The sequence below is a fragment of the Pseudopodoces humilis genome, chromosome 28, assembly GCF_049639895.1.
Source record: "Pseudopodoces humilis isolate 2021_Gansu_Grassland_sample_001 chromosome 28, ASM4963989v1, whole genome shotgun sequence".
NCBI lineage: Eukaryota > Metazoa > Chordata > Aves > Passeriformes > Paridae > Pseudopodoces > Pseudopodoces humilis.
Window position 1 is genome coordinate 2,638,807 of NC_142227.1, and position 27,461 is coordinate 2,666,267.

Below are 27,461 nucleotides of genomic sequence, written 5' to 3' on the forward strand. Positions count from 1 at the left end.
TTTTTTTTTTAATTTTTTATTTTTATTTTTTTTAATAATAATCAAAAAGTCTCAATACCTGAATGTTTTGCAAAACTGAAATCTTTCACCGGGGCCCCGGGTGCGCCCGAGGCCGCCGCGCTCAGAGGTAGAATGTGGTTTATTTTTTTATTCCTTTTTTTCCTTTTTTTTTTGTCTTTTGTGGTTTTTTTTTCTTTTCTCATTTTCCTTTTTTACCTGAGTTAAGATATGCAACGCTGGGGGGAGGAGGGCGGCTGCAGCTGGGGCCGCTCCTTTAGTTTAATTTTCTTTCCAAACCCCCACCCCCCCCAAAAAAAAACTGATTTAGGCTCTTTTTTTATTATTTTTAAATCGATATGCAAAAAAGAAAAATAAAGTGGAAAGTCACCCGCTCTCAAAAACAAAAATAAAGGTTGGGGGGGGGGGGCAGGGAAAGGAAGGGAGGGAAAATAATTAAAAAAAACCCAAAACAACCCAAAATAGTGACTGTACAATGCAAAAAAAAAAATCACTAAGAAAATCTAAGCCCACCCTGGGCATGAAAATTCCCCCTTGGAATTTCTCCTCACGGGGAGCTGGGCTGGACCCCAACAGCAGCAGGAGCTGGACGGACCCTCCCAGGCGCCCCCAAAACGAGTCCATGGAGCCACCAAGACCCCCCTCACCCCCCATGGAGCCACCAAAGGGATTCCAGCACAGGAATAAAAAAAAAAAAAAAGGTTGAAAACAACAACAACAACAAAAAAAACCCAGCTGGAAAAACCCCAAATCCCCTGAGATCGCCACTTCCCCGAGTGAAATTAAAAATAAAGGTGGGGGAGGTCCCAGCAGCCTGGACCCCCCCCCCCCGGGGCACCTGGGGAAGGGGGAAAAACCCTGTGCTCCAGGTGGGAACCTGAGAACGGAGATACCGAGGGGGGTGAGGGCGTTTCGGTATCGGGTTGGATTGTGTCTCACGCAGATGTGGGTGAATTTTTCTTTTTTTTTTTTTTTTTTTTTTTTTTTTGGGGGGGTGTGGGGGGAAATAGTAAAAAAACAAACTGAGATTGTGAGGCTTGAAATAAATCCTCAGGTCCTTCGGGTTCTCCGTGAGCTCCGGAGCATCCTGCGGCTCCGAGCATCCCCATCCTCTGGATCCTGCTTGTTTTTGGAGGAAATAAGCCCAAACTGGCTTCAAACAGTAGTTTTATGCAGGGGGAGGAATAAAAATTAGGATTTGCCGGTGGGGGAAGGAGCAGAGCTGGACCCAACCACCGATAAGTAGAGGAGAAAGGAGATTCCAACTTTTTTCCAAGCTCCCATTTTCCCTGATGAAGACTAATATATATCATTTGCATGTTAAAAGTTTGATTTTTTTTTTTTTTTGAGAATAAAATAGAAGCTATTTACAACAAAACAATCAAAAAACAACCTCTTAAAATCCTGTAGAGAGAGTGGAGTTCCCAAAACAAAGGAGGGAAAAGGATGGAAATGAATAAAATATCTCCCTATTTCCAAATTATTTTTTTTTTAGGATTTTTGTTTTTGTTTTTTTTTCTTCTTTTTCCTTTAGAATTCCGGGGGGTTTCGCTAGAGCTCGCGTCAGCAGGCGTCCGTGCGTCTGTCTGGAGGTAACACGAGTTAAAAAATAATAATAATTATAATAATAATAATAATAAATGTACAGTGCAAAGTGTGATGTGAGTGAGGTAAACGGTCCCGGAGCGGCGCAGCCGGACAGCCGGCGGCTCCGGCAAAACCCCCCGGGCTAAAGCTTTTCTGCCTGGAAAAGGAAAATCCAACAACACGAGAACAAGGGCAGAGTCCATCGAGACCCCGATGAGACCCTGGAGAAACCCTGGCAAGACCTCGGGCGAGACCCTTGGTGAGACCCCAGTGAGACCCAGGCGAGATCTCAATGAAACCCTGGTGAGATCCCGGTGAAATCCTGTTGAGACCCCGGAGAGAGAGACCCTGGCAAGACCTCGGGTGAGACCGCGGTGACCCCCGGCGCGGCCCCGTCCCCCCACGGCCGCCGGTGCCGTGAGGAGCCCGAGGCTCGGGGGCGTTAAGGCGAGGCGCTGTTGGAGGTAGAGCTGGGGGGCACGGCCAGGCCGGCCGGGGCGGGGGGCACGTTCCCACCACTGCCGCTCCCCACCCCGCTGCTGCCGCTGCTCCGGCTGCTGCCGCCGTTGCCTTTGCTGTAGGCAGAGGAGGAGGAGGAGGAAGAGGAGGAGGAAGGGCCGGGCGTCTGGGCGAACAGCACACCTGGGGAGAAAGCAAAGCTGAGCCGCTGCTGCCGTGGCCGTGCGGGGCGGAGGGCGGCGGGGCAGGACCCACCCGCGGCAGCCCCTCACCTGTGTAGACGATGCCGTTGATCTCCACGGACATGCTGATGCTGTTGGTGCCGTTGCTGCTGGCGGCAGCGGCGTCCGGGCGGTTCTCTGCCGGGGAGAGCCGCGTTACGGGGGCCGCCGGGGCCGGGGGCTCGGCCGGGGCGGGCGGCCGGGCCCGGCACTGACCTGGCGACCGCGTGCCTTGGCTGTTGATGCGGATGCTCATGGGCAGCTGGGCCGTCATGGCCAGGAGGTTCTGCTGCAGCGCCCGCTGCATCAGCCGCTGCTGCTCGTCCGTCACCAGCGCCAGTTTCTTCTCCGGGGGCTCCCCTGACTCCAGCTTCTCCCGCAGCTGCTCCAGCGCCGCGGCCTGGGCGGCCGCTGCCACCTGCACCGCCGCCGCCTGCGCGGCCACCACGGGGTGCCCGGCCAGTGACACCGGCAGCCGGCTGGGCATGGAGATGGGGATGGGAGAGTCCTCCTCTGCCGGGGGAGCAGGTGTCAGGGATGGGGGCACAGGGGTAGGTGGATGCCACCACCCCAGGGTGTCCCCGGCCTCGGCACAACAGTTTGGTGCCCTGCTGTCCCTCCAAAGGTCAGAGATGGGTGACTGGAATCAGGGTCCCCGGGCTGAGTTCTGGAGCCCATGGAGGGGAGAGGAGCATCACCCCCCTGCCCACTTCCCCCAGCTCTCTCTGTTATTCCCAGGGCCAGGAGGGGGCTCAGCTTGCAACCAGACCCCGCGGCATCCGGACCCCGCAGCAGCCCAACCCTGGAGCAGGCAGACCCCAGAACAATCATTACCTTTCTTGATCTTCTTGCCCGGCGTGATGGCCCCGCCGTTGGTGGCAGATGCCAACCCCAGCGCCGGCACTGGCAGCTTGGGCGAGGAGAGGAGGCCGTGGGTGCCGCCGGGCGAGTAGGCGAAGAGGGAGCCGCCGAAGCCCTGCCGCCGGCCCTCCCGCCGGTTGCTGTCGATGGCCGCCTGCAGCTCGTTGGGGTTGCTCAGCCCACGCTTCTCACACTCGTAGGGGTACAGGTACTTCATGTACCTGCGGCCGGATGGGACACAGGCAGGGATGGTGAGGGTGACGCAGTGCCTGGGCACCCCTTCCTGTGTGCCACTCCATTGCTCCCTCCCCACTGCTCACACACAGGGCTGTGCTGAGCCTCCCTCCCCTACACAGGGCAGAGGGACCCCCAAGGACTCGCCCCTCTCCCCTCCCCTCCGAGCCCACGCTCACTGGGTGCGCAGGGTGAAGGCCGCGCTGGTGATGGACGTGGGCAGGCTCAGCCCCTTGGTGATCTCCCGCCACAGCTTCTTGTTGATGACCTCCACCAGCCCCCCCTTCTCGGTCACCAGCGTGTACAGCATGTACAGGTCCAGCACCTGCTTGGCCATGATGGGGATCCGGTTCACGGGGGTCCCTGGGGAGCGGCGGGAGGAGAGAGCGGGTCTGGGGTGCTGCTTTCTTACCCGAAGTTGGGGCGCAGCTGCCGAGACCCCCGCGGGGCAATGGAGAGGCTGGGGGGGCTCCTGCTCCTCCCTCCCCTTCCACCGTCCCCTTCTTCCCCCTGGGCCCTCCCGCCGAGATCAGCCCCGAACAAAGGAAACAGAAACTCGGTTTCCAGCCACAGCCCCATCGCGGCCGAGCCGGTTCCTCGGGCTGAGCCAGCACCCGCAACGCGAGTTATTTATAACGGGGGCGGCACAATCCGGCTGTGAGGGTCTCCTATGAGCCGGGGGGAGTCATCCCTCCAACAAGAGGAGGGGGCTGGCAGCACCTCCTCCCTCATTGGGATCCCTCCCCTCCCAGCCCTGCGGTGAGGGGGCTCTGGGGGACCCCAAAGGATGCAGGTGGGGTGACCCCAGAGGATGCAAGTGGGGGGACCACAGGGGACACAGACAGAGGAACCCCAGGGGACAGAGCCAGGGGAACCCTGGGGGACCCAGCCAGCAGCCCCAGCCCCGCTGTGCAGGCACACGTGCCTTCCCAGTGCACTCTGTGTGACAAAGGGCCGGAGCCAGCCCTGTGTCAGCACTTCCAGCGCTGTTTTCCACGCGGGAGCCAGACCCTCGAGCAGGAGCACGCTTGGCTTTCAGCCCTTCCCACCCCTGGCCCCCCTCTCCGTGGCCTCTCCTCGGCCAGAGGGCACAGCGAGGGGCTTTGCCCCCTGGAATAACCCAGGGAATGGGCAGAGGGGGCACACAGCCAGGGGTGCTGTGTGGGGAGGGGCTGCAGGTCTGGGTGCCATGGGTGAAGGGAGGGGGGGCCGCAGGCACTGGATCCAGCCCAGCAGGTTTGACCCTGTTGTGCTGAGGGGTTAAAGATTAACCAGCAGCTCAGCCGGAGCCGTGACCTCGGGGCACTAACGAGGGGCAAGGAAATGAACCCCAGGCCCTGGGGGGGATGTGGGGGACGCAAGGTGGGTGTGGTGGAGCAGGGTGGGCACAGAGTGGGCGTGGGGACACAGGGTGAGAGCGAAGCTGGGGACTCACCTCGCTTCTGCATGAAGCTGAAGAGGTCGTCCAGGAACTCCTTCCTCCTGGGGTCACCATCCAGCTCGTACAGCTGCATGAGGAGAACAGAGAGATGCTCAAAAACCCCCTTAACCCGTGTGTCCCCCCACCTGAGACCCCCGGCTTCCACTGCAGCAGCCGTGTGGCTCAAAGGACACCAAATGGCTCACGGGGATCCCTGCATGGGTCAAGGTGGCTCCTGTAGCTTGGGCTGACCTTTGCCTGTGCCCCACTGTTCCATTCTCTGCCCGCCCTGCTCGGAGCTCAGCTCCGGGATGCCGGTGCTGGGATCATGGCCAGAGTGGCTCCCAGGCTGCCAGCGCCGTGCTTGGCCCCGGCTCCTCCCGGGAAAGCTGATCCCGGTTATTTTTAGCATCCACTGCCTGCTCAGCACAGCAACGCTTCAGCACGGTCCCTCCACGCTTGGGGTGCCACAGAGAGCCATGGCCGGGAGCCAGCACCTCATGTGCCTTGACGTGAGCTTGTGTGCCATGGCCCTGCAGGGACGTGTCCTGCACTGAGAAAGGCAGAGCTGGGCCAGGCTCTGACACGCTGCACCTCAATCACCAGCTCTGCTTGGGGCACCTCCAGCCAGGACCCCCAGCCCGCCAGCCCGGCACATTCCTGCCTGATTTATGGCGCAGGATCGGGCGGTCGGAGCGCCCGGCACACCGGAGGCACACACCACGCCACGCCACGTGGCCTCTCCCGAAGCCCAGCGCTGTTTCTGCCTGGAGGCTGGTGGATAATCCCCCCCCATCCCGCGAAGGGTGTTGGAGCAGAGGCTGTGGGGGCCAAACACCAACAGGGGTGGCCACCACAGCTCCGCTTTTCTCAATGACAGCTCTGAACAACTGCCAGAGGGGCCGGGAGGGGCCTATAAATACCCCTCCATAATACACCAGGCACGCACCGTGGGGCCACCGCTGCCGGTCACTGCGTCACCGATGTGCCCACTCCCCCCATGGCTACGCCCTGTGGCACCAGGACCCTGAGCAGGTGGATGGGTGTGGGCATCGTCCTGGCTGTGAGCGAGGGGCTTGAGCCCCCTCCTCCTGCAGCCCTGCAGGGAGGATCCGGATCCCGCAGGGCTGGACTCGCCCGCTGGCGCCGATCAAAGGGATCAATGGGGCCGCATGATAAGCGGGGCCATAAACCCCCTTAGTTCCCCTGGGAAACTTGGCAGGCTCGACCAGTCCCTTGCACACCCCCAGGGCAAGGGCAGGAGTCACCAGCAACACCGGCAGAGACCCTCAAAGCCCCTCTCCCACCCCAGAGCTCCAGCAAGGGGTCTGGTGTGGAGGGAGTGAGCCAGGGCACAGCGCCACCGCCGTGATTATTGGGGCTGAGCTGCACCAGGCTACTTGTGCCAGCTGAGGGATGTTGGGCTGGTGCCAATCCAGCCTCCCCCATTTCCTTGAGCAGGAAAGCCACACACAGAGAAAGGGCTTCCCCGGCACCCGATCCTGCGGGGTGTGGAGCCATCCTGGGGAAGTGCCAAACACGCTGGTTCATCTGCCAAGACCCTTGGGGTCATGATCCCCACCCCCCCTCCATGACTCAGTCCCGAGGGGAAGGACACGTTTAAGAGGATGAAAGAAAATTAACCGTCAGCTGAGGAGAGCGTGGCCGGCCAGGACAGGGGGATTAGTGGCCGCGGCGGGCAGCTGCCCTGTGTGCTGGCTGGTGGTCCCAAGCCACGCTCAGCTGGCTGCAGCCACTCTCTGACCCCTGCCCAACTGGGATGAATTCATGGGGGTCCCCAGGGATGGTGGGCAGAGGGATCCCCGTTCTTGCCCGGTGACCTCACAGCCCAGCCGACACACCCGCCACGGCTGCCGGGCAAAGGATGTTGCACAAGCTGCTGCTGACAGTTACTGGCAAGACTTCGACAGCTTTGCTGCCCTTGGCAGCTGCTCACTGACCACTGCAGTGCCAAGCAGAGAAACAGGCTCCCCTTGGGACCCCCCAAACCGTGGTTTAGCTCTGCCACTGCCAGCAGAACCAACTGCCAGCGATGGGCACCTGCCCAAGCCGCTCATCCAGCAGCACTGTGGGGCAAGGACATGCCCAGCCATGGCCGGGACGTGCCCGGTGTGCGCTGTGGTGTGTGACAAAGTGGCATTTGCCAAGCTGCCCCTGTCCTCCCTTACCAGCCCCGTTCCCCCTCGCCCCCTCGCACAGGCAAGATACGGAAGGGGACAGAGATGAGTGACTCCCAGCAGCCCCTCGCAGGATTTCCTTGCATTGACGCCATCCGCAGCCAACGGCAAAGCAGCCGGCGCCCCGTGAGCCCCAACGGCAGCGCAGGACAGCTGGGACAGCGGGGCTCACAATGCAAATTGAGGAACAGAAACGTTCTGGTTTCTGCAGCATGTGAAACCCAGTGCGCAGCTGAGCTTGGCGCAGGCTGGCAGCTGCTGGCACTGCTACACCGAAATCAGCAGGTGCTGAGTCTTTTGCCTGCTTGGTGCTGATCCCTGCCTGTGCCCTGCCTCCTGCTCTCGGCCCTGGCTTCTGCTCAGCTCAAAGGCAGCTCCTTGCAGGGACATGCAGCGTCTCGGTGCAAAGGTACCGGCGGGCAGGAGTTGCAGGCAAGGCCACCCTGTGCCGCTGAGTCAATACATTTATGTTTTGTAATTAGGGAAGTGGAAACGACTTAATCCATAACGCAGCTGCCCCGGGAATATCCTCTTACCATGGGGTCCCCCACGGCAGAGTGCGGTGCCAGGGGATGCTGCGGCACAGCCACCCCAGACTGGCTGGGGGCACCTGGAGATGTCCCCCACCTCCCTGAGAGTCCCCTGGGCTGGGGGTTCTGCCTCCACGCACCCTGCGCTCCCAGTGCTGACCCACCCCAGTGTGAAAGCTTGATGCCAGCGGCACGGCTGGCTCTGGCCACACTGTCCAGCCCACCTGGCCGCAGTGCAGCCCCCTTGGCCCCGGCCCCCGGCCGGCTGAGGACACGGAGCCAGATGGCCGTTGCCAGCAGATCTATAATTAAGTGGAGGAGGAATTAGGCAGGCGGTGGGCGGGTGGCCCTGACCCCGGCCCAGCGCCCCGGCAGGATGCCGGCCCGGCGTTTGGTGTGGATGACCGGATTAATGTTTCAAACCAGATTACAGGAAAATCCCAACCCGCTGGCTTTCAAAGGGCGGGCGGGAGGCGGCCCCTTGGCAATGCCAGGAATGCAGGAGAGCCCTCGGCACGGGCGCGGTACGTGCCGGGGGTCCGACCTCCCCCCGAGCTGGGGCAAGGGGGGCAATTACGAGGAGGAGGGGAAGCACCATTTCACAAGGCTCCGGGAATGCCGGGGGTCATGCCGGTGCCAGGCAAATCTCCCCTTTGGCAGGCCCTTGTCTGCCCCATGAGGCGTCGTGCTGGAGTCTGTGTCCCTGCATCCCACGTCCGAGTTAAAAACACCTCCCCTTCCCCCCCGCTTGGTTCCGGGTTTTCAGGCCTCGGGGATTAATTTTCAAGTTTCTTTTCCATCGCCAGGAAGTGGCAACACTCTCGGTTTTCCTCCTTCCCTCCAAAACCGGTTTGGGACGTGCACACCGTGACGTGAGCCGGGACTGGGGACAGACCCGAGGGCCACTGCAGCAGGGCTGGGGGCTGGTGGCAACCTCCACCTTCCAGGGGCTAAACTCTCCCAAATTCCTGTATTTAAGGAAAAAACACAATGCAGGCAGCGGCGGGGAGAGCCCACCCTGTCTCGGCAGGTAGCAGGACCAGCAGTGACAGGCTGAGGGGCTACTCCTCTCCTTTTCTTGCCTTCCTTCCTCTGGCAGCCCCCGGGGATGCATCCCTTTGTCCAGCGGGCAGCCGAGGGGCCACGCTGGGCTGGGGAAGAGCCCGCGCACACTAACGAGTTGTTTAACGAAGAATAAACACATTTATGGCGTGTTTCCCGTCCCACTCCCAGCCCATACACAGCCCCCGGCCTCTGGCACGCCGGGACCCGCAGTGGGGTCGGAGAGGGCACTTATTCAGAAAAAGAAAGTTATTTGTAAAAACCAGCACCAAGGATTGGCGAGGGCTCCGGGATGCAGAGTTTTGGAGGCGCTGGGGACGTGACTTTCCCGTAAGGCGATGGCTGGGTCAGGGCTGGGGGTGCCCGAGGCTGCAGCCCCTCTCCAGGCACAGCCCCCCCGGTGTGGGGTGCGGGGTTTGCTGGGGCCAGTCCCTCCCGGGGAAGGGCAAAGGGAGCGTCCAGCCCCGGAGCAGATTCCTACACAGATAAAGCGCTCGGCTTAGGTACAGGTCACCCCTGGCTGTCCCCATCCCTAATCCCCTGCGAGCCCCCCCAGGGCACAGCCCCTTGTGCGAAGGGGCTGCTGGGGGCAGGGATGTGTGTGCCCCCTCCCCAGAAATCTCCCAACACCTCGCTCGTGGGGGATGTGCTGGCGGGAGCCTCGCCCACATGGCCAGGGCCGGCGGTGACTCCACTGACCGGCCCGGCGGGATTCCTGCCGCCGGAGCATGGCTGGGCTGGGGGGCCGCTTCCGCGGGGGCAGCTGGGGAGGGGGCCCGGGAGCTTCCGTCGGCACCATTGTTCACACCAGTTCCCAGCATTGTCCCCTCCACGGGGGACACGGCCCGACCGCAGGTGCCTCTTTGCACCGCTGCCTCCTCCTCGGGCCAGGGGACACGGTGGGCAAAGGATCCACCCAGTGACAAACCCAGTCCCGATCCCCCACCATCGGCCCGGGAGTCTGGGGGTTCCCGAGACCACCCGGTGCCCACCTCCTCCCCACACAGGCTGGGGGATGGAGTCATGCGGGTGACCCTGGGGGTACGCGGGCGGTGTCACGGCACGGCGGGTGTCACGGCACGGCGGTGTGTGTCCCCCGAGCGGCGGAGGGGACGCTGAATGGGCGAATTAGTCACCATTTAACCTCCCTGACCCCCCATTGTCCGTGCGCTGTCGGCCGCCCTCCCCAGCACGGCGCGGGCCGCTGTGCCCAGCCAGCCGGCAGCTCCCGGGATCCGTGTCCCGGCGGCTCCGGGACGCTGCTGTTCGCTGCCTTCCCGCAGAGGAGGAAGCGATTCCTGCTGCCGTGGCGTTTCCGAAGGCAGCTCGCTGCTGGGTGGCAGCGTGCCAGGCTATGGCTGGAATCAAAACTGGTTCCGTGTCTGAATGCGGACGTGTGGCACAGGCTGGTGAAGGGTCACGGAGGGGGAACTGGGGTGCTGGGGCTGTTCCCTCGGTCAGGCCAAGCCGCCGGCTGGAGCCAGCCCGGCAGCGGCGGCTCTCCCGGCCCTTGCCGTGTGCGTGCTGCTGCATGCCCTTGACACATGCTTGCTATCACACTGGACCTTGTACAAATATTAATCCAGTGGAGTCAGGAGCTGTTGAGAAAGCTCGTCTGAGGAAGGACACCAGGCTAGCTCCTGCCACCAGGCAGACCCAGGGAGGGCAGCTGAGAACAAGCTATGCAGCACTGAGCTGGGGAAATGTGGCCAGGGCAGCCAACTCAAACTCTTGGGGTACCTGGCGAGCCCCCAGCTTGGGCTGTCCCTCCTGTGTGACTCCCAAACCTCCCAGGGTGAAGCTCCTGAGGGCTGGAGGGCCAAGACCCTCAAGGACCTGACCCGGGTGCGGTGGCTGCAGCGAGGCCTGGAAGCCAGGACGGGGGTTTAAATTCCACCATATGTAAATGATCGTCTTAGAAGGGGATCGCGGTAAGCCCTGGCAGATGAGTCACCGGGGCTTCCACCGCCCGCTGGGATTTGGCTAATTGCAAATCTGTTCCTGAAATGCGAGGTCCTGCACCTCTGCCCTCCGTCGGCACCGTGGTGGGGGTCCCAGGGGTCCCGTGGGGAGGGCCAGGGTGCACAGAACGCCTGGGAACTCCACCACAAAGCCGCTGCAGGAGCTGGAAGAGGTCCAGCAGCCGCAGATGGGGTTGACAGGAGCCAGCTGTGGGCTGTCAGCCCCGGGAACCATCACCCCTGAGCTATTCTAGCACTGCCAAAACCTCATGGTTTCCTCGCACTGAGAGGAGGGGGTGGTGGTGGGCACTGTGATGGCACCGGAGTGACAGACCCCATCCCACTGTGGCACCCGAGCAGGTGGCAGCGTGGGACAGCATGTCCCAGGTGCTGGAATCTCCAAAATCAGGCACCGGTGCCCAAGTTGGACGCTCCACAGGGGATGTGGGCAGGTGGGGAAATGGAGGCAAGAGGTGAAGCCCTTTGCTGAAGGGGTTTCAGGCTGGGACCTGCCTGGGTGCTCCCACTGCCACCTGTACCAGGGTGAGACCCCAAGCCAGCTGCTGTGGGGGGACAGGGAAGCCCTTTCCCAAAAACGGTTGCCACAGAAGTGACACGGCCACATCCTCCCCGTGGGTGGCAGGGGAGCAGGGGACACTCTCCTCAGGGGTGAGCCCCGGCCTGCAGCAGCCCCAGCGCAAGGGTGGATTATCCCGAGCTCCAGCCAGAGCGGGAACCCAGGCACAGGCAGATTAAGTGACCCATGGGAAGGGTCAGGGAGTGGGTCAGATGCACCCTGAGCCCCCGGTCTGGCTGCCCCAGGGGCTCAGAGCAGGGGGGCCCCCCAGCCCCAAACCACCCCCGCCCTGGCCCCTGATTGCAGCATGTCCGGCTGGGCCCTGGGACCAGCTGCCATTTCTCCTGCGGTTTGGGCCAGAAATAGGGTGATGGAGCAACGCTGCCCTTGCCCAATGCTGCGGTGGGGGCGGGGGGCTCTGCTGACAAAGGCCCCGCTCCCTGCGCCGCTCTTTTCTTTTTTTTTTTTCCCCTTTTAAATAAACCCTGTTAGTTCAGCTGTGCTGAGAGGGGAGGCGGCCGCCACCTCCGCAGCCCTTGAGTCAGCCCGGGGGGCTGGGGCATGGAGGGAACAGGGCTCTGGGGGGGCCAGGGGTGGGGGGAACTGAGGCTCTGGGGGGGTCAAGGCATGGGGGAAATGGGGCTTTGGAGGGGACATCACCAGGTGATGCCCAGGCTGCGGGGAGCCAGCCCAGTTCCCAAGAGAAGGGGTGTCAGGGGCACAGTCCAGCTGGGTGAAGGTCCTGGCTGAGCACCTGGAGCAGGATGGATGTGTCCCCTGTCCCTCAACCTCATTAATCATCCTGGGTCTTGTCTGGAGAAATGGTTTCACGGGTGCCCAGATGCCGGGACCAGCACCTGTGAGCACCCAGGCGTCTGGCTGGGGGAGGCACTCGGCGGCTAAGCCGCTCTCGCCGAGAAGTCCCTGACCTCTGGCCAGGGATCTGGTGGGATTACAGCCCCGGGAATGCTCCCTGAGCACTATGAGCCAATTACTGTGCCGGATCCCTGGCTGGGGAGCACCCCACGGCAGGCTGGGCAGTGGTGCAGGGTGAGAGGGGCAATGGCTGTGTGGGGTGAGGGGGGAGGACGCAGCTCTCCTCCTGGGAGGGGTCCACTGGTGACTCCCCCACTGCACCCAAAGTCCTGTCCTTCTCAGGTCCCCTTCTTGCCTGTGTTATCTGCTGCTGGCCTGGCCAGGCACCGCAATCACCTCCCCGGCACAGCAGCGCCCAACCGGGGGCCCCAGAGCACTCCCCCTTATCTGGAAGCCAAACTGCCTCTGGGTGGGGGGCAGTGGCCCCCGGCCGTGTGATGACACTCGGGTCCCCCCTCCCCGCACAGGGGCCCCCTCACCCTCCCCGGGGGCGGCTCATCCGCTCGGCTGGCTAATGCAATAAAGCTCTAATCAATATTTTAAAGAAAGTAAATGGACCCTCCCGCCCTCGTTAAGAGGCCACGGGGCCCCTGCTCAGGCCCCACGCCCCCAGCTGGCTTTGGGCTTTGAAAAGGAGAATAATCCACGGGAGAAAGGGGTTCAGAGGGGATCCCCCATGCTTTAACCAGCTCCTGGGGATTCAGAGGAGGTATGTATGGGCTCTCTGCTCCTCCAGATCCTCCTGGAAAATCCCAGCTCCACCAGCCATGTGTGCGGGGCTGGTCTGGGTGGAGGGGGGGTCCGGTTTCACCCACCCCCGCAGCCCTGCCGAGGTCGCCGAGTTGCTTTCGGTTTATTTTTCCCTCACCACTGCACTTTGAAACGCCGTATCTCGGGGTGCGCTGCACCACGCGAGATAAGGGCTGAGGTTTTTGCGCCCGTGTGCCACCAGCATGGCTCAGATGTCCCCAACACAAGAAACCTCCTGCCCCACTGAAGCACCAGCACCCCCCAAAACCCCCCCAGCCGGCACAGCCTCCCACTGGCACTGTGGTGACTCTTTAAATCCTTCCTGAAGCAGAAATCGGGGGTTAAACATCAGTCTGAGGCAGCCACTGCAGGACATCCCAAAAGGGAGCACCCAAAATGGAGAACCCCAGAGGGAGAGTGCTGGCTGCTGCAGCCAGATGAACACAGGGAGATGGATTCCTCCAGTTCCTGTGATGTGGGAAGGGGTACTGGCGTGCAGGGTGCCCACGCCTGAGGGAGCACCAGCAGCACAAGACACTCCAAAAGAGGTAGAGACCAGAAACTCCAGCTCCAGGGGCTGCCACTACACCAGGAGCTCCCACTCCCGGTATTAGCGGGGAGCAGTAATAGCAATAACGAAACAGAAAGGTCAGAGGAGGTATCTTGGGGGGGGCAGCAGCAGCAGAACCCCCACAGTGCTGGGGGCACAGAACTCAGAACAGTTTTATCTCCAGCAGCCCCTTGCTGGCAGGAGCCTGCTGGATTTTTAACCATTTCCCGTGGGGAGCCTCTTCCCACCCAGAAAATGCCCCCTTTCCCCCTCAGCCCAAGGAGCCACGGTGCCCTCGGTAAGCGCTGCCCCCGAGTTCCCCGTTGCGCCGGGGGCTCCTTTGTTCTGCTGCCCGCGCCGGCAGCGCCTGGGTCAGGCCGAGCTGACCTCTGCCTGTGCAGTAGCCGTCCCTGGGGATGGGGAGGTGCCACGCGCCGGCTCCCTAACCTCCCTCACCTCCATAACTCTTCCTCACGCCCTCCCCTTCCTCCTCCCTTGAACTGGGCCCCCTCCTCCTCCCTCCGGCCCCCCACGGCTCAGCCGAGCACCGGTTCACAGGAATCTGTCCCAGATGGGTCAATAAAACCTGGCAGTGGAGGATGGGGGCAGCCCCCGGCTGCCGGGGTTTGGGTGTGGAGACCCGCACAGGGCTTGCGTGGTGGCACAGCCTGGTGAGAACCGTGTTCTCAAGGACAGAGACCCACGGGCCAAGGATGCCGGCAGCACCAGCACAACCAGAGCTGAATCCAGACTGGATCCAAACTCCCAGCAGGGAGAGCTGGACAGCTGGGGAAGCATCAGAGCTGGTGAGAGAGCAGGGGTCCTGCTGGTGCCGAGGAGCTCCTTGGGCCCCAAAAGAGCCCATTCCTCACAGAGCAGGCAGTCAGAACACTGGCACAGCCACGCACAGCACCACGTCCCTGCCGGCTCACCCACGCAGGGACCCTGCTGTGGTCGGGCACCCCGGAGCTGCCGGGGTTCCCCCTAAGGCGCCTCCACCCCAGCAAGGAGCGGGGATGGGGTACGGCATCCCCTGCCCCGTGCTGCCCTCGCTGTTTACATTCCTGCTGCTTCTTCCCAGGCCGCGCCAGCTGGGCTGGGATGGAGCCCAGCGGCACGCGCTGGAGGCCAGCCAGGAGGAGCTCCCGGCCAGCACCGGCTGCGCCAGCAACCCCCTGGCCCCGGTCCAGCGGCCGCGATCCAAGCGCGGTCGCGCGGGCTGACGTGCCGGGGAAAGCCTCTCTGGGCCCAGTGCGTCGCCTCCGCTCCTCCGCCCACGGAGGCTTTCCAACCCCCTCCGGCTGCTTCCACCGTTCACCACCGAGCCGGGCTCTTCCCAGTGACTCCGGGAAGCGACACGGAGGGAGAGGGGATGCTCAGGGAGACGGGGCACAGCTTGGGGGGCAGAGGAAGTGCTGGGAATGGGGCTGGTGTTCCCAAGTGCCGTGGCTGTGATAGGGGACCTGGCAGAGGCTATGGCCTGGACCACGGCACTGACATGCTGACAAACAGGAAGATCAGAGCTGCGGTATTGAAAAGTCTTTTCACAGCTACGACTTCATGGCCCTGGCCCCTCGCTCCCCGGCAGCAGGAAGCACAAGAGAGAGAAACCACAAGAAGAGAAGGTGGCGTGGGTGCAGCGGCATGAGGGGTGCACAGGAGCATCCTTCCACCCCTACAGCTGGACAGGAGCATCCCTCCATCACCACAGCTGGGCAGTGCCAGGATGGCCACATGCTCCGTGCTTGCTGGTGCTCCCTCCACCAGCCCTGTTCTGAGCCTGCCCACATCCAGATGTGCCGGTACATCCCAGCAGCCCCTTCCCCCATTTTGGAAGGGATGCGACAGCCTCCTGAAGGTGAAGGGGCAGAGGTGGTCGCATCCCTCCTGAAAGGCTACCGTGCCCTGGCCACTCCATCTGGGTCCCATCTGCTGCTGCTGGTCCTTCCCCTTCCCCCAGCCCTAAACTCCAATGTATTTAAGCACACATCAAAAGTGCCGAGTGGCCCCTGGGGAGCCCTGGCTGCAGCACGTTTTCTTCTATCAGTGAGAGCGCACTGCAGCCAGCTCTGGCGCTGGGAGAGTGGGAACACGCTGGCCTCGTTGTCTGACCCCCACCAAGCATCCATGGGGCCGGAGTTGTCCTGCCAGGCATCACCTCCGTAGTGATGGTGATGAGAGACAGGTCCTCATGAAAAATGGCTTTGGGAGAGTGGAGAAGAGACTCATCAGATTTGCAAGTTTGGGGTGATTTTTTCAAAATTTTCAGCAAGAATCCTGCCGGATCCCTGCGGCATACCCAGTCACGCTGTCTGCCTGGACAACCCGGACACAGGATCCACTCAGAGTCACCCAACCAGGGAGGGGGCGAGACTGAGGCCAGCAGTAAAACCCCAGAGAAATCCCATGCATTCCTAATGACAACAGCAGCTGGATCCGAGGAGAGCACTGCTGGAGGCAGCACTGCCGGAGGCATCTCCCCGCGCTCGCGAGGACACTCAAAGCAGGGAGAGGGAATGCACGGCAGGGACGCGTGTCTGGGTGGGCACATACCTGCTTGAACTGCTCCTCGTAGGTCCAGTCACCATGGTCAGGTGCCGGTGGCGGGGGCTGAGCATGGCCCAGGCCGGGGGGCAGCCGTTCCTGTCCCCCTGGCAGCCGTGGTGGCTCCCCCCGGTAGTGCTGGGGTGCTGGGGGCTTGCGGAGCAGCAGGGATCCTGTGCCTGCCCGCACCGCCTCTGCTGAGCTGAGCCCTTCCTCTCCCATGTCTTCTTCTTCCTCATAGTCTTCCTCCTCCTCCTCCTCTTCTTCTTCCTCTTCCTCCTCACCCAAGTCTTCTTCAAAGTCATCTTCATCCCATTTGCCCTTTCTGGAACCAGGGGGAGAGGAGAGGTTTGGTCCCACACTGGTTCCCAAGGCCCATCCCTCTCTCCTCCCTGCCCCACAGGCCCTCCCCAGCTGTGGGGCTGGGACCACACGCCCAGCACACAGTGGAGCCCGGTACAGCCCATTGGTGGGGGCAGCTCTGCGGGCACGGCCGGCCCCCGGCATCCCAGGAGCAGCTCCATCACAGAGCTCTGCCAGATGGCTCCTGGCCTGGCCCTGCCCTGACAGGATGCGTGCTGGAGGCAGCCAAGGGTCCTGCATAATTTAATGCCAGCCCAGGGTCCTCTGTCACAGCCCTATGTGGCTGCTGGGCAGAGATGGGACGTTGTGGCAACCTAGCACGAGGAATCACAGCCACAGAGCCGAGCCACTGCTCCCAGCATCTCCTGCTTTGAAATATCCCAGTAGCTCTAATCCACAACCCGCTCCAAGCCACGGGACCCCCGCAGCCTTCCCAGCACGCTGTGCCCAAACCCACCAGTGTTGTGCCACTTCCCTGCCCCTTCCCCAAACTCATGAGAACTGCCCGAGTACACTCACAGGTCCTCCTCCTCCTCGGAGCCCATCTCCTGCTGGTACCCGCTGCCATCTTCCTCCTCCTCACCGCGCTCCTCCTCTTCCTCCTCCTCGGAGGCCTGGCTCTCATCCGACAGGCCGGGGCTGGGCGAGTGGCTGAGGCCAGCGGCGGCCGCCCGCATGGCAGCCAGGGCAGCCATCTGTGCCCGCTGGATGTGCGCGCTCTCAGGCTCCGCTCCCTCCTCCGAGGGCACCGGGGCTGGATCCTGCCCACGGCCCCGGGCCGGGGTGCTGGCAGGGGGATGCCCCGGGGGCTGCGAGGGCTGCGCCGGGGGGGATGTGGAGCGTGGTGGCGGCTGCTGCTGCTCCTGCTGCCGCGCTTCCAGCGCCTGCTGCAGCCGTGCGCGCTGCTGCCGCTGCAGGTTCTCCATCACCGCCTGCAGCTTCATGGCTCTGCCGGCGGGTGGGGGGTCCCCGGGGGGGCGGGGGGCAATGCACCCAGGGGGCAGTGCCCGGGGGGCAGCGCCCGGCAGGCTGCCGCGCTCCAGCGGGGCTGGGGGCCAAAGCTGGGCAGTGCCGGGGGAGGGCAGCCCTGGAGGGGGCTGCCGAGGGGTGAGGGCAGTGCCGTCGGGGTGTCAGGGCAGGAATTGACACCTGGTCAGGAAAGAGGAACGTGCCCCTTGACCCCGCTCAGGCTTGGCCCGACGTCTCCTTGGCTTGAGGGCTACGGCGTGTCGCAGGCTCGGTGCTGCTTGTTGGGATTGGGGTGCTGCTGTTGTCAGGGGGAGTGTCCCAGGCAGGCTCCAGAACTCCTCCTCGGGCTCAGCAGGCAGCAGCTGCAGCACGGTGCATCACCCCTTCCCTTGCAGACCTGGCACTTTCCAGGGGTGGCAGCCTCAGAGTCCCCTGCTCACGGCCAGTGTCTCTAATCCTCAGCCGGGTCGGTGTCCGGCAGGCGTCGGCGCAAACCTGTGGGAGAAGTAGAGCAGAGGGTCAGTGGAACTGTGGGCAGGAGCTGGTGAGCAGGAAGGAGTTAAAGACAGCACAGGAGCCTCATTAATCTCGAGCTAATGAGATAGGGCGGCCGGGCCTGCTGCTGGAGGGGGAAGGGGCCTGCCAGACCCGATAGCCCGGCCCTGCAGGCAGCGGATACCGCTGGACCCGCACCCGCAGATAACAGACCCTGGGGAGAGACGTCCACCGGGACCCCGACAGGGGACAAGGCACATCCCCACTGGGTACATACGGCATGGGGAGGGACCACTGAGCCCATCGTGATGGCACTGGGGTGTGGGCAGCACTGGGGGTCTGCACGGCACAGTGGAGGGGCCCCAAAGCACCCCAGGGCAGATCCCGGGGGATGGACAGGCAGAGCCTTGAAACCCTGGCAAACAGGCTCTGCCAACTGCCCCCAGAGCCCCCTTGTTCCCCTTCCCTGAGGGCCTTCCGAGGTAACGTGAGGCTGCAAGCAACTCATCTCCGCTTTGCCCCACTGGAGAACACCGATGGGATCAGCACATTACAGCTGGGCCCTGCGGAACCCCCATGCCCCAGCACTCTGGTCTGGACCCCTTCTATCACTGATCTCCCAAGACCTGAGGTGGCCAGCAGCCACAGAGGCCGGCCAGCTCCCAGCTGTGACCTCGCCTGCGCTGAGGGCAGGGAAGGAGCTCACAGCAGCACCGCGGTGGTGCCGTGTACAGGCAAACCCGGTTTCAGCTGCCCGCACACGCCAGGACCCTCCCGGGGACTGAGCGTGGGGCCGGACCCAGGGGCTGCGGGGCCAGGACAGCCGGCGGCGCGCAGGGGCCGGCAGCTACGCCACGATCCCGCGCATTCTGGAAAGAGGAACCTGCTGCCAGTGTGGGCTGGGGCCGCGGATGATCGGGCGGGAGCCGCTTCCCCCCCGCCTCGCCGTGGCTACATCTGCTCCCGGCCCGGCCGGGCTCGGCTCACGCTATGGACGGACACGTCGCCACCGCCTCCACCGGGAACCGGCAGGGGCGCGGCACAAGCGGGCCAGCACTGCCCGTGCCTCAGTTTCCTCTCCTCTACCCTGCTCATCGCCGTCTCGCCCCCACGGAGGAGAAATCGCGGCAGAGACGCTCCCCGTCCCGGAGCAGCCGCTCACCCGCCGTGGCCGCGCTCCTGCCCGGCACCGCACCTGAACCCCGTCCCCTGCGCCGTCCACGAGCGAACCGGAGCGAGACCGAGCCGGGCACGTGCTCCTCGCCGCCGCCGTGGCTCTGCCTGGCCACGACTCCCCGAGTGACTCGGTGCCAGCACCAGGTGTGGAACTGCCTCTTCGGGCACCGCGGGCCGTGGCAGCGCCGGAGCCACGCTGCCACTTCTCCACAGCGAAACCGGAGTGGTGAGGCCACAGCCAGGGCCCCGTGGCACCCCGGCCCGGCGGCCACGGTGACCTTGAGCAGTGCCCCTTTGTCCCTCCGGCCGCTCGGGGCCACGGGGCCCGGTGCGTCCCCGCCGTGGGGCGGTGACGGGGGTCCCGCGAGGGATTCGGGGCGGCGTCACCCGCGTCCCCGGGGCAGGTGCTCGGGAGCGACAGCGGCTAAAAATAGGCAGCGGGGGTGTGACGGACGGGTCTTTGTGCCACCGACACCGGGGTTGGGCTGGCCGCGGCCGGACACCCCCAGGCGGGCTCCCGGCACTGCCGGGAAAGGCTCTGGGGGTATCGTGGAGGCTGAATGAGGAAGAAGAGGAGGACAGGCAGGCCGGGCCCGGTGGGTGCCGTCCCCAGGGACGGACGGGGCTGGGGAACCCCAGGCGGACAGAAGTCCCGTCCCCGAAACCGAGCCCAGCCCCGCTCCCGGCGGCACGTGGCACCGGCGGCCCTCAGTTCTAAGAAACGGGCACGGAGGCGGCGGGGCCCGAATGGGCCCTGGTCCCGCGAACGGGGGGAAACAGCCGCCCCCGACATGGAGAGGCGAGCCTGGGTCGGCCCGACCTGGCCACCATCCGGACCCCGGGAGACCGCGGGCCTGGGGGGGGCACAGGGCGGGGCCACGGGGCTCTGCCCGGCCCGGACAGCAGCGCCCGGGGAGAACGGAGAGTCAAGGCCGGGAACGGCCGCGGGGGAGGAACCCCAGCCCCGCGTGGGGGAGGCGGCCGGTAAGCGGCCGCGAGGAGAGGGGGCGCCGCGCTCCCGCCCAGCACCGGCAGCGAAGGGCTCAGCCCACCTCGGAGAGGCGGCCGGTCCTGGGCTCCGGTCCCCGGCCCCGGTCCCGCCCAGCCCCCGACTCCCGGTCCCGGACACGGCCGCGGCGGGGGTCCCGTTCTCGGTGTCGATCCCATCCGCGGGACCGGTGCGGCGGCGCGTCCCCCTTACCCGGTGCAGGCCGTGCGCCGCGAAGCCGCATAGCAGCCGCGGCCGCCCGGGGTCGGGCTCGGCGGGGCCGGTGCGCGCGGGGCCCGCGGCGCTGCTCTCCCCGCGGGCGGGCGGGCGGGGGGGGGGCGGCGGGGCCCGGCTCCGCCCCGCGCCGCCCCGCCCCGCGCTCTCATTGGCCCGCCGAGCGCAGAGCGCCCCGCCCCTCCCCGCCCCGCGCTCTCATTGGCCCGGCGCTCCCGGAGCGCCCCGCCCCCCGCCGCCATTGGTCCGCATGCAAATGTTACGCGCGGCGGGGCCGCGGGGCCGGGCGGGGGCGCGGCCGCAGCGCCGCCTCGCGGATGGGCGGGGGAACGGCGCCGTGCGGGGCGCGGGCCCCGGTAGAGCCGCGAAGGGGGGCGGTTAACGAGGGGCAACGGGGAGGGGGGGGGTTTAACGGTGGTTAATGAGGCTTTAACGGGGTTTAACTGGAGGTTCACGGGGAATAACGGGGGAGGTCACGGGGTACAGCGGGAATTCACGCGGGGTTCATGGGGTCCGGCAGCCGTCGAGCTCCGGTTCCGGGGGCTCCTCGAAGCACCCGCTGTGCCCCACCGGCCGCGACGCCCGGGGCGGGGCTCCCGTTCCCCCGCCCCCGTGACGTCACTTCCCGCGGGCGGTGCCGGGCCCGGTGCCGCCGGTGCGGGCCGGGGGTGGAGGAGGCGGAGGGAGGTCGCGGTCCTGGTCCTGGTCCTGGTCCTGGTCACCGTCCCGGTCCCGATCCCAGTCCCAGCGCGCCATGGTGGTGCTGCGGGGCGGCGCGGGCCCCGAGGAGCCGTTCCCGTGAGTGCGGGCCCGGGGCCGGGCGGGCCGTGGGGCGGTCGGGCCGGGCAGGAGCCCCCCGGGCTGTCAGTGCGGGCGGGGAGCGGCGGCGGCGCCTCGCGGGACAGCCCGTCCCCACCTCCCCGGCCTCGGGGGCGGTGTCAGAGCGGAGCCCGGGACCGGGATAATGAGCCTTATAATTAATATTCATGCCGTCGAGGTCACGGTGCTCCCGGTTACCGGGGCTTGGAACCCGTGCCGGGGTCCCTCGTGGTGGCGGGGGTGGGCTGGAGCCCCCCGCTCGTGCACGGGTGTACCGGGGACTCGGGACCCTGCGGGACGGAGCTGTCCCTGACAGCCCCGGCTGTCCCACGGCTCTGCCGGTCCCTGCCGCGTTCTGCTGCCCAAGGGTAAATGACAGGAATAGCTCAGAAGTGCCCCGGCAGAGAACAAGTTCCTCTTCCAGGAGCGTTCCCTGCCTGGAAGTGAGACGTGGAGGAGAAGCCACGAATGTATCTGTGCTCTGGTGTCCCCGGAGCTGCCCTGGGGGTAGGTTTGCTGTGATCCCCCAGGAATGACATTTCCTGGGGTCCCTTCTCAGCCTGGCCCAGCTGCCTGGGACGGGATCCTGACTCAGAGGATACTGATGCTTGTCCGACACGGTCACTCGCTCTGGGGGCACTGTCCCGAGGTGACTGTCCCGAGGTCACTGTCCCCTGTGAACCTCCAGGTTGGCACTGGGCGGTGGTGGCAGTGCCAGGGCAGACGTGGCAGTGCCGGCTGCCAGGGCAGCCACAAACAGCCCTGGAGGCTTCAGGAAGAGAGCTGAGTGTGGCTCAGCCTGTTCCTCTCCCAGCCATGGGGCTCAGGGGGTCCCAGCTGCCCTCCCACCCTGCTGACATTGGTTTTTGACATCTCTTTCTGGGGCTGTGCCGCTGAGCCACGCCGGCTCCGGGGAGTGCCCTGCTCACAGCTGTGTACTCAAACCCCCAAGCTGGGGCCAGCGTAAGGTGACTCCCTCTGTTTATTCAGGTTTTTGTAACCATCTTTGTATCACAACTTGATCCACCAGCCCTGGTTGCTGGCTGGGGCAGGTTGGGTTACTACTCCCCACCCATCCTCTGGGCATTGCCTTGATACCTGAGTCTCATGTATTCTTTCCAAGCCCACTTTTGCCATGGTTTTCTCTCCAGCTTGGAAGGGGAAAGTTGTTTTTTTACACCCCCTCCCAGCAGCCAAGACTGTATCACTGCCCCCATGCAGGAAAAAGGGAAAAAAAAATCAAGGTTTTGGCAACTGTCAGCCGCTGGCTGTTGGCCCGGGCTGCAATCGGACAGCACAACCTGCTCTGCCCTGTGCCCAGATCAACTCTGTTGGGACCTGATTGCAGGACTGGAGCTTGCATGGGTCCCAGAGTGCTGGAAAGGAGAGGACACGGTGGGGACACGGCCCTGTGGATGGAGCGAGGCCGTGGTGCTGCCATGGCAGTGGAAACAGTGATGACTCTGGAGCTGTGCTGCAGCTCCCCATCCTGGATGGACGGTCCTAGGGGTTGTTTCAGGGGTGTTGATTTTCTCACCCATTTTCTGCTGCGGTAAAGGAAACCCACACAGCCCTGAGGGGAAGCTCCTTCGCAAGTGAAGGCGGTGAAACTTCCTGTCTTTGGTGTTTAGTAAACTTTGAAACCCAAGCAGTTGCGTTCAGCACCCAGTGAGCTGCTCGCCCCTTGTGTGGCTTCATTTTCCCATAAAATGCCTGAGTTTTATGGTCATTCCTAAGTTGTGCCTGTGACTGAGCAGCACCCACGTTGTGAGCAGAGGCCAAGCGCCTTTGGGTGCCCCCAGGAGCTGGCAGTGCCCTGGCTGGGGCAGTGTTCCTGCTGCCCTCGAGAGGGAATGGCAGGGATCCGATCGGGATGATGGTGAGGTGCAGCAGGGGCCCAGCAGGAATGGATCCATCGTTTTGCTTCATGTGTGGCATGATTAATTACCCAGGTTAATTACCCAGGTTAATTACCTGGCCCTTCCAGTGCTGGCACACAGCTGTTTTGAGCAGAGCCAGCCCTTGGAGGTGGCGGTGACCCGAGGGGGACAGGCCCCGTGGAGGATGCAGTGCCAATTGCAGTAACAACGGGGCTGATGCTGTGCTGCCCCATCTCCCTCTGTCCTCACGCTGCTGTAGCTGCCCCAGGCCCCTCAGGTGGGCTCATCCCTCCCGCTGTGTCCCCGCAGGAGGATCGAGGACTGCCTGCCCCTGCTGGAGGACTCCCCGTCCAAGCGGTTCTCCCCGTCCAAGAGGAAGCAGTATTACATCAACAAGGCCATCCGCAACTCCGACCTCATCCCCAGGGCCAAGGGCCGCAAGAGCCTCCAGAGGCTGGAGAACAGTAAGGACCAGGGCAGGGTCTCTTCCTCAGGGCAAGGACAACCTCCCCTGAGCTGCGTGGCAAGCGGGGATATACTGGGGGCAAGGGGCCTCTCTGGAGGCGCTTCCTCCCCTCTCAGGCTCTGCTCTTCCCCCCAGCTCGCTACCTGATGACCCTTCTGGAGCAGGATGACTGTGGGAGCGACGAGGGAGAGCTCACCCACTCGGCCACTCCCAGCATCTTCACCGAGGCCTGTAACAATGAGACCTACGTGGAGGTGGGTACAGCCACCCCCTGGGGGGGCCCTGGCATGGCATGGCATGCTTGTACCTCACTCCTCCATCCCTCTGCCTCCCTGGCCTGAGCTGCTGCACCCCAGCTTCTGCCTGGTCTGGTGTCAGGCTGGGATCTGTGGGATCTGCTGCTGCCACGTGTGCCGGGGGGCGATGGCAAACTGCGGTCCCCAGCCCATGGGGTGGGGAATCTCCAGGCAGATCCTCTCGTGGAGAGTTGTGCCTGCAGAGCAGTGGGTGCCTGGTGAGCTGCAGCACTTCCTCTGGCACAAGCCCCTTGCCAAACCCCCGTTGCCTCACGCTGGCCCCGTAACCGGGTGTTTTGAAACGCGTTTTGAAACGGAGCACACTCCCCGGTGTGGTGCTCAGGGCCATCCCTGGGCACAGAGTGGGTGAGGAGGGGGCTCATGGGGTGTGGGGAGGGGCCCTGGGTGTCCGTGCACAGCCAGGTGCTCCCCACAGACCTCTGTAGTGGTGCTTGGTGGCTTTGTCAGATCTGGAACGACTTCATGAACCGGTCGGGAGAAGAGCAGGAGCGGGTCCTGCTCTACCTGGAGGAGGAAGCCAGGAAGAAGCACAGGAGGAAGCTGCCTGTCAAGAATGAAGACAAGTGGAAAGGTGCTGGGAGGGGACACAGGGTGGGGACAGCCTCTCCCTTTCCTTCCTTGTGTACATTCTGGGAAGGGTGACCTTCCTTGAGGGCTGCACCCACTCCCTGTTAATGGTGGGGCCAGGGGATGCCTGAGCCCACCCCTGGGTGTGGCAGTGAGGGGGTTATGCCTGCAGACCTCCACCATGGACCAGGGAGGGTTTGTGGGAGCCAGAAGTGGATGGGGCAACATCAGCCATCCCCCAAATCTCTGCACCCCGAAACCTCCTGTGCTGGGGAGGGCATTGCTGTTTTAGGGGTGACTGTGAAGGGGGTGGCCAGGGGGCCCTGGGGGGACACTGGGTCCTCCTGACAGGCAACACTGCAGGCTCTGGAGCTGTGAGCTCTGTCCAAATCCCTTCTCCCTTCTCCAGAGCTCCCAGCCTACACACCCCAGGAGTGCTTCCAGCGCATCAGCCGCCGCCTGCGTGCCACCCTGAAGCGGGGTCGGATCCCCATGGTGAGCTGGGGCCTTGGAACAGCAGGGCTGGGGCTGGCAGGGGTCCCTCCACAGCCGTGTCCCCAGAGCTGTGCCCTGACCTTGTGCAGGGCAGTGCCAAATTTCAGAGGAGCTCTGGGAACGTGCTCCAGTGCTCGTGTGACCCTGCAGTGGTGGCTGGTTGCAGACAGACATCCCTCTCCCGGCAGATGGGTTTTCCTGGCTCGGTTCAGATTGTTCTGGCAGTTACAGGGCTTTTTTCAGTGGTTGTTTTCCAGTGTCTGTGCAGCGAGCAGCAGGTGACAGGTGAAACCGGGCATGTTTGTGCACGGGGACAACAATGGAGCCTTTGGGGTCTTCACGGTGGCCCACACAAGGCTATTTGGGGAAACTTCAGTGTATTTTGAAAGGGGGTAAAAGTGCACCAGCTGCTGAGGAGGAAAGAGAGAGGTGAGTGCAGCCCTGCACTGACTGCCCAGACACTTGCTCCACCAGCCCTGGGGGTGCTGGCTCCCTGCTCCCTCTGCTCTGTGGGGCTCTGTTTGTTTTCCTGGTGCTAATTAGAGCCTCTAAATGCAGCCTGGGCTCCTCCTTCACACTGGCTTGTTTGTCTTCAAATGAGACGTGTGTGCTGCTTGTCTCTGGGGTCACAGTGCTCTGGAGACCAGCAGAGCACTGAGCTTTGACTGTCTGGAGGCACGAGGCTCCCCTGGCTGCTGTGAACACGAGGGATGGTGCCAGCCCTTGGCACACGCAGTGTGGAGTTGGCAGGAGCTGGGTCCTTCCCCACCTCAGGGGCTGGAGATGGGAGATGTCTCCTTTCCCTGCTGTCTCCCATGCAGATAACTTGGCTGGGAGCTGCTGGCAGTAAATCCTGGGGAGTCAGTTGTGCCAGGGCTGTGCCCACCACTGCCCCTTCCTCGCTGAGCCCCTGCCTCTCCTCACAGGGCACGCTGGAGGGGCTGGAGGAGGAGCTGCTGGCCTTCTTCTCTGTCACCCCCCACTCCGTCTACACGGCACTGATGGACAACAGGTACTTCCCCATCTCAGGGTCCTGGGCTCGGGGGCTCCCTGTGTCCCAGGGCTGCCACAGGCTGCAGAGGGGCTTTGGGAGCACAAGAGACCCCTTGGCCTCCCCTCAGCCGGGCCTGGGTCTCCATCTGGGGACACCCACCTGGCCTGGTCCCCGTGGAGCCCCACGGGGAGGGATGCACCTGGGACTCTCTGTGCAGGGGCTTGTGGCACTCTGTGCTCCCCCTCTGCTCTGTGGGTCCCCGGGAGGATGGAAGGCAGAGCAGCCCGTGGGACACACACTGGTTGGGGACGTGTTAGCTCTAACCCTGTCCTCTCTCCCCCAGCTTTGAGCGGCTCCTGCTCCACGCACTCTGCCAGTACATGGATCTCGTCTCTGCCAGTAAGAGCTGCATGTCTGCTTGTTTTTAGCTTTGATTCTGATTTTGTTTTTGTTTTTCTCCTTCTCCTCCATCACTATCTCTCCTCTCCAGCTCAGCCTTTTCCTCCCTTCCTCCTCCCGGCCCCACCTCACCCTGGGGCTCACAGATAACCCCGCGGTCCCCACCCCTGCCTGCTTCCTCCCCACCGCTGCCCGGAGCTCCCTCAGCAGCCCTGGCCGTGGTCACCAGCTCTGGCTGCAGCCGTGCACCCGAGGGTCGGGAAATTTGTGTGGTCCAAAGCAAGAATCAGCTCGTGGGGTCCCCTCTCCTGCAGCTCCTTCCTCCTCCCAAGGAGCAGCCGTGCTCTCCTGCTGCCCTGGGCGTCCCCAGAAGGTTTTGTTGCCAAGGCAGGGAAGGCATCAGGCTCCATCCCTCCAGAGGAGGTCTGCTGCCCAGCTTTCATTGGAACCGCTTGTGGCAAACAGCCTGAGAGCGCTGATGATGAACGAGCCCGTGGTGCCGGCAGGGACTCGGCTGGGGATGGAGAGGACAGAGAACTGGGAAGCCTGTGCTCCCCAGGGAGAAGGGAAGGGCGGTGGCTGGGCTGGGAGAGCCGTGTTGGAGACCCCCGAGGGGGGAACAGGGCTGTGCTGACCGCTCCATCCCACCCGCAGGTTCGGACATCGAAGGCAAACGTCAGATGAAAGTGAGCAACAAACACCGCGTGTTCCTGCCCCCCGAGCTGCTGCTCTCAGACTACCTGGGGCAGATGAGCTGATGGCCCCGACAGCTGCCCTGCCCCTTGTGTGTCTGCTGCAGCCTCTCCTGGCCCTGCAGCCCTTGGACCCTCTGCTCCAGCAGCCGGTGCCCGGCGGGGCAGAGCTTGTGCTTGTGCCCTTCGGTGCGCTGGGACCGGCGTGGGCAGCTCGGGTCTGCCCGACACCGCTGCGGGTGCGGAGCTCAGGGTGCCTCTCACCCATCCCTCTCCCCGCACAGCCCTCCTGGAACTGTTTGTGTGTCTATTTATAACCCAGGTGTTTTTAAAAATAATCAGGCGGGGCCACTCCCCCCCTCCCCTCTCTGGCGCTGACGCTCGTGGGGTGATTTCGGTCCAGATTTTTCTGCGGTGAAACAGCTCCTGGCGGCTGCTGAGCAATCGCTGAGCCGGCGGAAGAGCCCGGGGGCTGCCGCGTTCCGGCACCCACAGCCCCGTGCCCACGGCGTGGCCAGGGGGGCTCGGCCCCCTCGGGCAGGGCGGGGTGTGGGGAGCTCCGGGTACTTTTGCCCCGCACCCTGTGCTGTGCCCGCACGACGGGGCTGTTTTTTAAGTGTAATATAGCTTGTGTTTTTTATCACGTGTGTGTATATTTAGGTGTGTGTTTGTGTGTGCGTGCTGGAGGGTGCAGCCCCCTTTCGGGGCTCTCTCTGCTTGTCCACAGCTGCCATGGGGGCAGAAGGGGCATTTTGGGGG

General features: G+C 63.7%; 2 protein-coding genes across 4 annotated transcripts; one reads left to right on the forward strand and one right to left on the reverse strand.

Annotated features, from left to right (window-relative positions):
* Positions 1-972: 972 nt before the first annotated feature.
* On the reverse strand, positions 973-20,153 carry ARID3A (AT-rich interaction domain 3A). Of its 3 annotated transcripts, XM_005531191.3 has the most exons (9): positions 20,053-20,153; positions 16,731-17,675; positions 15,858-16,173; positions 4,816-4,888; positions 3,560-3,743; positions 3,120-3,367; positions 2,502-2,798; positions 2,337-2,423; positions 973-2,247 (listed from the first exon to the last, which is right to left on the reverse strand). In XM_005531191.3, the coding sequence occupies exons 2-9, from the start codon at positions 17,153-17,155 to the stop codon at positions 2,048-2,050; spliced, it is 1,830 nt and encodes a 609-aa protein (XP_005531248.2). In that variant the 5' UTR covers positions 17,156-17,675; positions 20,053-20,153; the 3' UTR covers positions 973-2,047. The 3 variants fall into 3 exon arrangements, with proteins under 3 accessions (XP_005531248.2, XP_087923930.1, XP_087923931.1); XM_088067804.1 differs by having other exon boundaries at positions 2,337-2,798; XM_088067805.1 differs by lacking the exon at positions 20,053-20,153 and adding an exon at positions 19,904-19,945 and having other exon boundaries at positions 2,337-2,798.
* Positions 20,154-20,688: 535 nt separating this feature from the next.
* Positions 20,689-26,903, forward strand: R3HDM4 (R3H domain containing 4). The gene is made up of 8 exons (XM_005531281.3): positions 20,689-20,871; positions 23,082-23,236; positions 23,374-23,492; positions 24,003-24,126; positions 24,532-24,617; positions 25,544-25,629; positions 25,955-26,010; positions 26,665-26,903. Exons 1-8 carry the CDS (start codon positions 20,828-20,830, stop codon positions 26,766-26,768), a joined length of 774 nt encoding a protein of 257 aa, XP_005531338.1. The 5' UTR covers positions 20,689-20,827; the 3' UTR covers positions 26,769-26,903.
* Positions 26,904-27,461: the final 558 nt, after the last annotated feature.

What these genes read in the sequence shown, in the direction of transcription:
- ARID3A (XM_088067804.1), bottom strand. Translation starts at nt 17,155, where the DNA reads ATGAAGCTGCAGGCGGTGATGGAGAACCTGCAGCGGCAGCAGCGCGCA. An exon ending in GCCTTCACCCTGCGCACCCA is followed by an intron (nt 3,368 to 3,559) that starts GTGAGCGTGGGC and finishes ATCCGGCCGCAG; the next exon opens with GTACATGAAGTACCTGTACC. An exon ending in GGGCAAGAAGATCAAGAAAG is followed by an intron (nt 2,799 to 3,119) that starts GTAATGATTGTT and finishes CTCCCCCGGCAG; the next exon opens with AGGAGGACTCTCCCATCCCC.
- R3HDM4 (XM_005531281.3), top strand. Translation starts at nt 20,828, where the DNA reads ATGGTGGTGCTGCGGGGCGGCGCGGGCCCCGAGGAGCCGTTCCC. An exon ending in AGCGGGGTCGGATCCCCATG is followed by an intron (nt 24,618 to 25,543) that starts GTGAGCTGGGGC and finishes CTCTCCTCACAG; the next exon opens with GGCACGCTGGAGGGGCTGGA. An exon ending in ACGGCACTGATGGACAACAG is followed by an intron (nt 25,630 to 25,954) that starts GTACTTCCCCAT and finishes TCTCTCCCCCAG; the next exon opens with CTTTGAGCGGCTCCTGCTCC.